The sequence below is a fragment of the Onychomys torridus genome, chromosome 4 (genome assembly GCF_903995425.1).
Source record: "Onychomys torridus chromosome 4, mOncTor1.1, whole genome shotgun sequence".
In the NCBI taxonomy this organism is placed as follows: domain Eukaryota; kingdom Metazoa; phylum Chordata; class Mammalia; order Rodentia; family Cricetidae; genus Onychomys; species Onychomys torridus.
Genome location: NC_050446.1, coordinates 62,255,829 through 62,267,351, shown reverse-complemented (window position 1 = coordinate 62,267,351; position 11,523 = coordinate 62,255,829). Strand labels below are relative to the sequence as shown.

Below are 11,523 nucleotides of genomic sequence, written 5' to 3'. Positions count from 1 at the left end.
ACACACACACATGCACCCACACACACTGCCCTTCACCCCATATATATTCAGTTCTCAAATACAATGTCCAATATGGAAGCAACTTCATGGAATTTTTAGAGTAACAGAACAAAAGAAGCTATGAGTCAAGGCATTTAAAAAATATGTTGGTGGAAACATAAGTGAGCAATTATATCAGGCAGAGGAATCTCATCTGTAGGCTTCAGATGCTGTCTGATACCATTCTTAACTTTTCACATTAGTAGAGAACTAGGTGATAAGTTATACATTCCAAAGGGTTTTATCAGTTTATCAAAATGTTAAATCTGATACAGAGGAGAATAGATCTTAGGGGCTAAGGGTAAACTACATGAAATTATAACCAGACTACATTCCATCAAAGGTCTTCTCTGTTGATCAGCTATTCAGACAGCTTCTTTTAATAATTTCATGCACACTCCTAAGGAGTATTTCGTTGAGTAAAAACTGATGTGGGATTTTACACATAATTTAATTAATATTTCTTACTCATTTTTCTATTAGGGAATATGAAGGTGTACTCAGACACAAAGCACAATGGCACTGAGGCCACTGAGTTCATTCTTCTGGGACTTAGCACCCGACCAGAACTGCAGCCGATTCTCTTCATGGTGTTTCTCATAATTTACCTCATCACACTGACAGGGAACTTTGGCATGATCTTATTAATCAGGTTTACTCCCCGGCTGCAAACCCCCATGTATTTTTTCCTGACCCACTTGGCATGTGTGAACATTTTTTATTCCACCAATGTCTCTCCTCAGATGCTCATCAACTTTCTGTCTGAGAAGAAAACCATTTCTTACATTGGGTGTCTGGCTCAGTGCTTTGTTTTTGTCACTCTGCTCTTAACTGAATATTACATGCTTGGTGCCATGGCCTATGACAGGTACATGGCAATTTGCAACCCTCTGCATTATAGTACAAAAATGTCCAGGCCAGTTTGCATTTGCCTTGTCACTTTTCCCTACTTCTGGGGTTCTATGGTGGGCACAATGCAGGTGATATTGACCTCACGTCTATCCTTTTGTGGACCCAACACCATCAACCATTTCTACTGTGCTGACCCGCCCCTCTTGATGTTAACATGTTCAGACACTTATATCAAGCAAACTGCACTGTTTGTGTCAGCTGGGATTAATCTCACAGGTTCCCTCCTCATCATTCTCATCTCCTACATTTTTATCTTCATCACCATCATGAGGATCCGTTCCAGTGAAGGGCAGCAAAAGGCTTTCTCCACATGTGGCTCACACCTGACAGCCATCACTATGTTCTATGGTTCCCTCTTCTGCATGTACCTGAGACCAGCAAATGAGAGGTCTGTTGAGCAAGGCAAGATTGTGGCGGTGTTTTGTATTTTTGTGAGTCCCATGATGAATCCATTTATTTACAGCCTGAGGAACAAAGATGTGAAGCAGGCTCTAAGAAGGATATTCATAAGAAACCTCTGAAAAGTGGAGAAAAGTTCAGCACCTACAGTCTCCCATTAAAGCAAAATACATCTCCAATTTTAATAGGAGCTATGAATTTGAGAAGGAGGGGAGGAGAGGAAGAGGTGGAAATTATGTAAATACTACACTCATGTACCAAATCTCCCCAATTTTAAATTAAAGATGTTTTTAACAATTCTCTGGTTTGTTTTGATTGAATGTGGTTCTTTGGAATGATAAGAACATGTTTAGAGGGCATAACTTGGGATCGAGTGAGAATATAATTGATAGTATAGATCTAAAAGTTGTTGGAAGAGCTGAGTGACAGGAAATGAAATCCCAGACTTCATCTCTTGTAGTTAAACTATATCCTGAGTTTACTCTTGCTTGATAACGTCTCTCTGCCTGATTCATCAGCACTTAGGCTCTTCCTTTCACTTTGTAAACCTGTATTGAGTGACTCCATTTTTGAACCAAGGTGAGTTACAATATATTATTTGGATTTTAATAACATGATTTCCATTCATGTGGTGATCATACAATACATTTTAGCTTTTTTGTAATACTTAGGTAATATTTTCTCCACCTTCAAAAGGATCTCTATAAATACAAGTTTCTGCTTCTAACCAGTTACTATACAGAAATTATCTGCAAAAGTAACAGACAATAGCAAGTAGTATTCCCTGATGCTGACAAGAGGTATAAGAGCACTTGAATCAAGCATTAGTCATCAGTATCAATTGTTAATTACTTTCTGGAAGATAATTCCCTCCAGAAGAAATCAGAATAGATTATAAAATTTTCAAAGTATTTGTTTATTTTTATTTTTTGAGATAGTATTACACATTGACTTTATTTTTCCTGTATTTTTTCTTTATTTAAAATTTATTTTGAAGGACTCTAGCAGGCCAAGCATGGCAAACATGGCACCAGCGGGTCTTGCCCTCTCTGCTTCCCTCTCCCTTGCTAAACCATTGGAATGCATTCTTGGTGCTAGCCACCAAGGTCTGTTCTCTTACTTGACCACTTTCACAAACCTGACTCATTTCTGAGGCTGATCAGCAAGATCTAACTATCAAAACATCAAGGTCAAGCAATCAAAAATCCCCATTTGGCTATACAAATTAACATGCCCAATCAGAATTTATCAAACCATCCTAGCTCATTCTAACACAGATCTCTTCTTTTTGCCCCTTAAAATTACAATTGCTAAGCTATTGCTTGCTGTTTCTGCCTGATTCAGCAGATTCAGCCATCTTTTTTTCTTCACCTTACTTAATAAAGAATCTCTTTGTATAGAAAATTGGCATGTGGGTGTGGCCAGTGCCTAATACAGGTCCAGAGGGGAGCACTCTCCAGTCCTTCATATTCTTTATGCAGTATATTCTGATTATGGTCCACAGCTCCAAGATCTTCCTGTCACATCTGAATCATACCCTTTCTGTATCTCTTTACAAAACAAATAGGCAGCTAAAGACCTATAATAAGATAAAACAAAAACAAACACACCATAATAGGACAAAACAAACAGAAAAAAAATCAAAGAAAAGGGACAAGAAAGACAAATAGACATGTATGTTCATGTACTATTTAATCCATAAATTCTACTCTTTGTAGTATATCCTAAATCAGTGGTTCTTAACCTCCTTAATGCTGCTACTCTAATACAGTTCCTTGTGCTGTGGTGACCCCAACCATAATATTTTTGTTGCTGATTCATAACTGTAATTTTGCTTCTGTTATAAAACAATGTAAATATCTGATACACAGGATATCTGACATGTGACCCCAAAAGGGTCGCAATGCACAGGTTGAGAATCACTGTTCTAAATAGAAAGTCAACATTGTGTGAACAAACATCATTGTAATTACAGGTGAAAGAATTTCCTTTCAGGAAAGCAATTTATTCTCTCTGCCTAAGAATTCAAATATTAAGAATAAAAATAATCATATTTCTACTATTTCATTTTTATGATTAAAATAAATAATGTGAAAAGCAGCAACTATATTGCTAAATGTCACAATATTTTCGTGCTTAGTGATTCATGTTTTATTGTATTTTAAAAGAACTGCTGAAATGCCATTCACCTAACACTCACATTATATAATAAAACAAATAGTTCAATTATAAATGTAAATAAGAATATATATAAAGACTAAAATTAGGCCAACCATTTGTATTAAGAAAGGTGACAAGCCAGGCAGTGGTGGCGCATGCCTTTAATCTCAGCACTTGGGAGGCAGAGGCAGGTGGATCTCTGAGAGTTCGAGGCCAGCCTGGGCTACCAAGTGAGTTCCAGGAAAGGCGCAAAGCTACACAGAGAAACCCTGTCTCGAAAAACCAAAAAAATAAATAAATAAATAAATAAATAAAATAAAATAAAAAGAAAGGTGACATGTCTGAAAGAAAGCTGGGTTTCTCTAAGACAAAGAGGATGACAAATTTTTAAAAATGAATGTCCAATATCAACTGGGCAGCCAAGAGAATGTATACTTACAGGTAATTATACAGATTTAGTAGGTTGTATTTACTTACTTAGGAATGTGTATGTGTGTGTCACAATAAGAAAAAAGAGGACATAAATTTGAAAAAGATCAAGGAATGAGTTCATGGGAGGATTTGTAAAGAAGAATGGGAAGAGGAAAATTATGAAGCTACATTATAATATCACAAAACAAAAAAAATTAAATAACTATAGAATTATTTAGGTAATTCAATGTGTATTTTGCAATTATTAAAATATATACATCAAAATTATATACATCAAGAAGGTGTTGTTTCTGAGACAGCATTTCTCACTGACCTGGAGCTTGCTAAGAAGCCAAGGCTGGCTGGCCACTGCCTGAGCTTACAAACTCAGTCTTTCTTCCTGGGTTCTGAGATTCTCACATAGGTCCTCATGCTTACAAAGTAAACACTCTAACACTAAGCCACATTCACACACCTATTTCTTTTGAATCTCAAGTATCTTGGAGCTCATTTTTAGCAGAGGAAATGATACTGGGCCTTGAAAAGCCTATGAGAGCTTCCATCTTTATCATTTCAGAAGCCAGCCCTCACTGAAGAAGACTCGGGTTAGACTACTACATATGAGAAACAGGATCAATAAGAAGCACGTGGGTTTATTTTGAAAAGGTGTGCTGTGTGATTTGGCCTCCTAGGAAAGCCAGACCTTTGTTCTGCAGTCAGGGTGGAACAACTGTGTGTGTGGTGTGCTGGAAAAAGAGGGGAGACACTGCCCATGGAGTCATATCTGTGCTCTATGCACAGCTTCTAGAAACACCCTCTGGAGAACAGGTTCAGGAAACTTTCAAAATGTCTCTGTTTTCAGGGTGAGAACATGTTGTTTTATAGGGTATCATGAAACTAGGCCCTGAGTCGGGTGCTCTGTGCTCCTGTTTGAAGACTTCATAGTGTGGGGGATACATTTACTTGGGATACAGATACTGCATTTAGCCACCATGCACATTATGCAATAAATTTTCAACAGACTCCTGCAGAGCCACCAAATTAGTCCAGGTCTCACCCACATTCTACTCTGTCTCACACTAATCACACAGTTAAGGGACTAGTTGGGCTCGTTAACTCCCCTAGGTCTCCTGGGTAAATGTCAGTAGGGTGTGAAATGGGAACCTCGTGGATGAGAATGAGCTACTCCACAGTCAGTTCATTCCAGCTAAGAAGAATGGGATATCCAGGGACACTCAGGCTCCCTGACATGTTGACTCCATTTACACTCATCCATTCATTCATTGCACAGATGCCTAATACTGACCAGGCACACGGCTTTCAAAATAGCTTTAAACACATTAATACCCAGCTTCAGCAAACCTGCAAAATTAAGTGGTTTTCTTCCACTACCATCAGATTCAAAGGCATGTGGGGAACAAATAGAAAACAAACAAACAAAAACCAGCAAGGCCTTCTTATTTTATTTTACTTATTTTAGGTTTTGAGACGGCTTCTCCTCTAGGTCAGATTGGTCTTTAACTGTATGTGTAACTGAGGCTGGCATTGAAGTACCGACCCTCCTGTGTCTACTTCCTGAGTGATAAGATGACAGGCCTCCACGGCCACACCCAGCTAGGTCCTCATGGTTTAGCAGTCTATTGCTTTAACCATTTGACCACCCCATCCTGTAAGATTTCATATTTTAAAGACCTCATTAGCATGACTAATCTAACATTTCCATATGTACAGGAAACTCCCCTTACCAAAGCTCCACATGCATTGCAGCCTGCTTAATTCTTTAAAACGTTATTTACTCTTTATACACAATTCTGAGACATTACGAGAAAGAGGAAAATCTGTAGTTAGAGTTTTCCTGCCTGGCCCAGTCAGGACAAATCTCTCTTACCCGTCAGTCCCACAGTCGCTCAGACCCAACCAAGAAAGCACACAGAAACTTACATTGTTTACAAACTGTATGGCTGTGGCAGGCTGCTTGTTATCTACTTTTTCTATCTTAAATTAACCCATTTCTGCTTATCTATACTTTGCCACATGGCTTGTGGCTTACCGGTGTCTTTACATGTTGCTTCTCATGGCGGCGGCTGGCGGTGTCTCTCTCCAGCCTTCTACTTCCCAGAATTCTCTTCTCTCTTGTCCCGCCTATACTTCCTGCCTGGCCACTGGCCAACCAGAATTTTATTTACACAGAGCGATATCCACAGCAAAAATCTGTATTACTTGGCACCGATCAGGGAAAGGCTCATAAAAAATGAAATCCTTTTTTTGGATTGTGGCTAACAAGGTTTCTTCCTGGGACCCGAGGTGGAAGGGGAAACAAATACTGCTCACCGGTTTTGGAAACATTGACATCTGGCTGAGAAGTTCTTCTACACAAATAGTAATGAAAGAGAACTGGAGAGACAGAAAGTTCTGCACAGGAACCAGGGCTTTTCCTTTCATATCATCTCCAACACTACCCCATCCCCACATTTGGGTGACTCATTTGTGTACAGAGCTTCTTCCCTCATGATTTTCTTCTGGGCAGGTCTGTAAAAAAGCACATTAATCCCAGATACATGCAATGAAGAGCCATGAGTCTTGCGGGTTATTATGACCTCCAAACATTATGAATTTTGAGTCTATAATCCTTAACTACATTTATAATTTCTCTTATAAAACCTATATATGTACAATGATATACTAATGTTTTATGCATAGTCTAAAGCATAAAATCTAAACATTAAAGAAAATGAATATAAAAAAAGAATTATAATCTGGACATCAAACCATTTTCATGGCTGTAAATGGAAGCAACACTGGAAAGATTGGTGAAAATATCCCAAAATAAATAGCTTAAGTCATAAAAATGAAGCAGGACCAGGGACCACATCACAAAAGAGCTGTTGTCATTGCATTACTCTTCTAAACACCTGACTCCACTGATCTCGCCACACATCACATTTTTAAGTCCCACTGTGTTGTAATACTACTGATAAATCACATGCCTCTTAAATATAAATTTATATATTAATGACGCAAGTCATCTCTCTTTTCTTAGAGTATTGTTTCTAAATGAGAAATCCGACAGAACTTTAGGCTTATTCAGTGAACCAGGACTCCAAAATGGTCAAGCTTTACAAAAACTATAGATGATTTATTTTCTGCAAAAAATCTGCTCTACATTTTGCAGCAAAGATTCCTATAGAATTTCTGTGTTGACACTTAATGAAAGCATTAACGGATCAAATATTTAAGGGAATTTAATGAAAGTTAACTATATATGTTTTACTATACAACAATCTAGCTGTCCAATAATGAATGAGTTAAAATGAATGGAGAATATTGCTCTTCACCTCACCACTTCTGCTGCTCAGTCTGTTGCTAAAAGATTTTTGTCTTACATTTTATCTAGGAAATCAGATTTCATTGACTCTGGCCCTTCTGTATTTATATACTTGTCCTTAATAACAATCAAAGCTAAAGAGGCCATAATTTGAGAGGGAGTCAAGGACATAGCATGGAAGGGGTTGGAGAGAGGAAAGGAAGGAGGGGAAGGATGTAATTATAATTTCACTAAAATTAAAAGTTATCACAAACATTAAAGATTTCACTAACTTTAAATCTCAAGAACAGTAAGATTACACTCACTCCTACAGACATGTTTCCACCAATGGGTGGAAAAAAGTACATAGAAGTCAATAAATACACCCTATTGTTCCAAATTACCAAATTCTAAATGTAAGTGATTGTACCAAAAATTTTGCAGAATATACAGCTGGATGAGTCCTATTAATAATACCCTTAACAATATATAGATAGATGTCATTCAACAGAAGATTTCCAAACTCGGAGAAGATTCCTAGTCCCACTTAATAGATGGGATGATTTTTTGGAATGCTATGTTTTGAGAAAACTAACAGAAATCTTGGGATGATGATCTAGATCTTCAATGTTTACAAGAATGTTCAACTAATTATTAAGATAGACATCAGACCAAGTTCTTTATCCTAGACATTGCATCAGAAATGATCTAATGACTCAAATGTAAAATATTTTTGGCATATGTTTTTAATCACATTATTCAAAGAAGATGGACTGTAAGGTTACAAGGATCATAGATTTGTGATCACATACATGTACATGGAAACAAGACTTTGTATGGAATCATTGAACACTAAGTGAAGCCTATTTGAAGTTTTTCTATTAAAGAGGGTATTTCACAATGTCAGTACCATAGATTTTACAAAATGTTTTCCCCAAAGATATTAATTTCAAGAATAGATGAGGAAAATTAACAAATGAGAGAAAGGTGAAAATAGTCATGAGGCAGAGGCAAATGGGTCGCTTAAAATTACCAAGTTTAACTAGACACAGAGTGAGTTCAACTAAAGACATGCACAAATGGACATTTATTGAAAGAGCTTTCCTTTAATCACCTGTTTCATGGCATTGATGACATCTTTGTTCCTTAGGCTATAGATCAAGGGGTTCAACATTGGGCTCAAAAAGGTGTAAAAAACAGCAATTACTTTGGACTCCTCTACAGACTTCTCTGATGGAGGTCTTAAGTACATGCAGAAAAGGGTTCCATAAAATATGGTGACTGTTGTCATGTGGGAACCACATGTAGAAAAAGCTTTTTGCCTTCCTTCAGCAGAACGGATCCTCAAGATAGCTGCAAAAATGCAAAGATAAGACAGGAGAATGACAGTGAGAGAGCTTGAGAGAGTAAAGCCAGCTACCACAAACATGGCCATCTTTTTGACATGAGTGTCAGAGCAAGCCAGCATGATGAGTGGAGGGTCTGCACAGTAGAAGTGGTTGATTTCATGAGAGCCACAGAAAGACAAATGGAAAGTGAGCAGAGTCTGAGAGAGCCCATTCAGGAAGCCAAAAATGTAAGGGAACGTGACTAGAGAGACACAGACATTCTTGGACATCCTGGTATTGTAATGCAGAGGGCTGCAAATGGCCACATAGCGGTCCAGCGCCATTGAAGCAAGGATATAAAACTCAGTAATCACCAGAGCAATGAAGAGAAGACACTGGGTGAAGCATCCAGCATAGGAGATTGTCTTCCGGTCAGAGATGAAACCATGCAGCATGTTGGGAGTAACATTGGAAGAATAGCAAATGTCTACAAAGGAGAGGTGCCCAAGGAAGAAGTACATGGGCGTCTGCAGGTGGGAATTGGTCCTGATCAGCATAATCATGCACAGATTTCCTGCCAGTGTGATGACAAAGATGAGCAGAAACACCACAAAGAGGATCCTCCCCAACACTGGGCTGTCTGTGAGTCCCACAAGAATGAAATCCATCCTGGCAGTGTGGTTTAGGGAGGTCATTTTCTTACACCTTTTAAGTTGAAAGTGACAAGAAATGTGAGCAGTGCCTTCTCTTCTGTACTGCCCATCAGTTCCACTTATTTCTTCATGTCCTTCTTTTCATCTGTGGAACAGTTACTCTTCTCAGTATACACCCCATCTTTGCTGTATTGTTTTTTCACCATGCATGTTTGTATTATATCTCCCTTTCATTCTTCCTGTATCTATTTATCTATCTCTCTCTGTCTCTGTCTGTCTCTCTCTGCCTCTCTCTTTGTCTTTTCTGTCTCTGTCACACACACACACACACACACACACACACACACACACACACACACACTTACGTGAGTTTTGATTCATTTCTTCCAAACTTCCTTCCTTACATATATATATCAACTTGTCTTTTTGTATACATCTGTGTTTTGAAAGGTCCTACTTTTATTATATGTTCCAAGCTTCCTGAAAAAAATAAATAAAGTAAACCCAAAAGGTCGAAGTAAGAAATGCAGCTATTTATTTCTATCATGCAAATTGACCAAGTGATATACATTGGGTTTCCCGCTTTTCTCAGCAGTGATAAAATATCATTTCAGATACAGGATAAAAAAAAAATGAATAATAACTGCTGCTTTTCACTTACAACCCATAGATGTCTCACCTAACTTTAGTTATCTAGAGAGAACTTAATATGTAGAATTTGTCTTTTACTATATAACAAAGATTCAGAATCCAAATTAGTCTTTCAATTAATAGTTCACGCACTTATTCATGTGCACAAACAAGTGGCATTTTTATTCTGTTCCATCATAGGAGATTATAGCAGTTAACAAACTCTTCCCATTCCTACAGCACACATTACACTGTAACTATTAATCACAGCAAAGCAATGCAAATGAAATGAGCCACTTTCTGATGTTAGAAAATCTCTTCCTATAAAGATAGCCTTTAAACAGTCAATAAAAAAGGCAACTATCTTATAACAAGTGCAGAGTTTTGGGTTTTTATTTTTATGTTATTAAATCATTCATGAAAATAGTTTATGGAACCACAGGTGTTTGAACAATGGCCTCTCTGTTTTTGTGTGTGAGGGGCTGAATATATTAAACCACAAAGCTTCATCTTGAGTCATCACACACTCAGACAACTGTGTTTGTTCTCCAACTGTATATTTGAAGAACATGCATATGGTCTGGATTCTTCAATGACACAGAAATATCAAAATATGAATAGAATGGTCAATGGCACTTCTTGAAATAACTCTGTTTTCTAAAGTGATAAGGCAACACACAAACATTCAAGATACATCTTTACTTACCAAATGCAGAAAATAACATCTGTGGATATGGATGTACCATATATTATAGAAACAAGGTAGAGGGATTTATAGTATATTGATTCAAAATAGTCCCATGAGTTTCAAAAATAATTCCAAAAATCCAATTAATATATTCTTTGATTCTCAGGGGTAGAACATTAATTTTATGGTTTGAGGAGCTGATTTTCCTTTGAGACCAAAATCTCAATTGGATTGCTATAGTGTGCATAAAATCTCAGCATGGATATAAAAGTATATTGGTATCTTTACTAGCCCTTTGGCTAAGATCAAGTAGAGTGTTCCTTCTTATCAGTTTAATTCCTATTATATCTTTAATATGAAAAAATATATTAAATATACTTTTGGAATTATGGTATGAAAAAGGACATTGCACCACCCTTCCTACATGTCAACCTAATATTGCAGCACTGCCTGAAATAATTCACACAAAAGATTAAAAATAAATAAATTGTGTGCCAGAAATTTCAATATATAGGCAATAACATGAAGACTTTATTTTATTGTTTGCTTTTGCCAAGTACACTAAGTACACAAATGTTTCTTCTTGTGAACACAGACTGAGGTCATGGGGAAGAAGTTCTGCTTGCTCTATAAGGGATGTGAAAAAAAATAATTGACAAGAGATTTGAACAAGGCCAATAAACTGGTGTGAAAGAAGTCAGGTGGTAGTGGTGCATGCCTTTAATCCTAGCACTCAGGCAGGCAGATCTCTGTGAGTTCAAGGCCAGCCTGAGCTATAGATTCAGTTCCAGGACAGGCTCCAAAGCTACACAGAGAAATCCTGTCTCAAAAAACCAAAAACACTGGTGTGAAAGAACTGATAAAGTCTGGGGTATTTTATAGAGCAGGACTTCAGGACGTAGGCTGGGATTAATGTGACCTATGTAGTTATGCTTTCAAGACACTAAGAAGCACAGACAAGTCTGAAAAGCACAATCATTTATAAATGGAATGGCTTAC

General features: G+C 37.4%; 2 protein-coding genes and 1 non-coding gene across 3 annotated transcripts; 2 read left to right on the top strand and 1 right to left on the bottom strand.

Moving 5' to 3' along the window:
* Window positions 1-527: 527 nt before the first annotated feature.
* Window positions 528-1,472, top strand: LOC118583011 (olfactory receptor 1030-like). Its single transcript, XM_036186259.1, has one exon. The coding sequence runs from the start codon at window positions 528-530 to the stop codon at window positions 1,470-1,472; it is 945 nt and encodes a 314-aa protein (XP_036042152.1).
* Window positions 1,473-8,312: 6,840 nt separating this feature from the next.
* LOC118582866 (olfactory receptor 5M10-like) lies at window positions 8,313-9,248 on the bottom strand. Its single transcript, XM_036185995.1, has one exon. It carries the CDS (start codon window positions 9,246-9,248, stop codon window positions 8,313-8,315), a length of 936 nt encoding a protein of 311 aa, XP_036041888.1.
* Window positions 9,249-10,804: 1,556 nt separating this feature from the next.
* LOC118583334 lies at window positions 10,805-10,988 on the top strand. Its single transcript, XR_004944908.1, has one exon. It is a non-coding gene; the product is annotated as a U2 spliceosomal RNA (small nuclear RNA).
* Window positions 10,989-11,523: the final 535 nt, after the last annotated feature.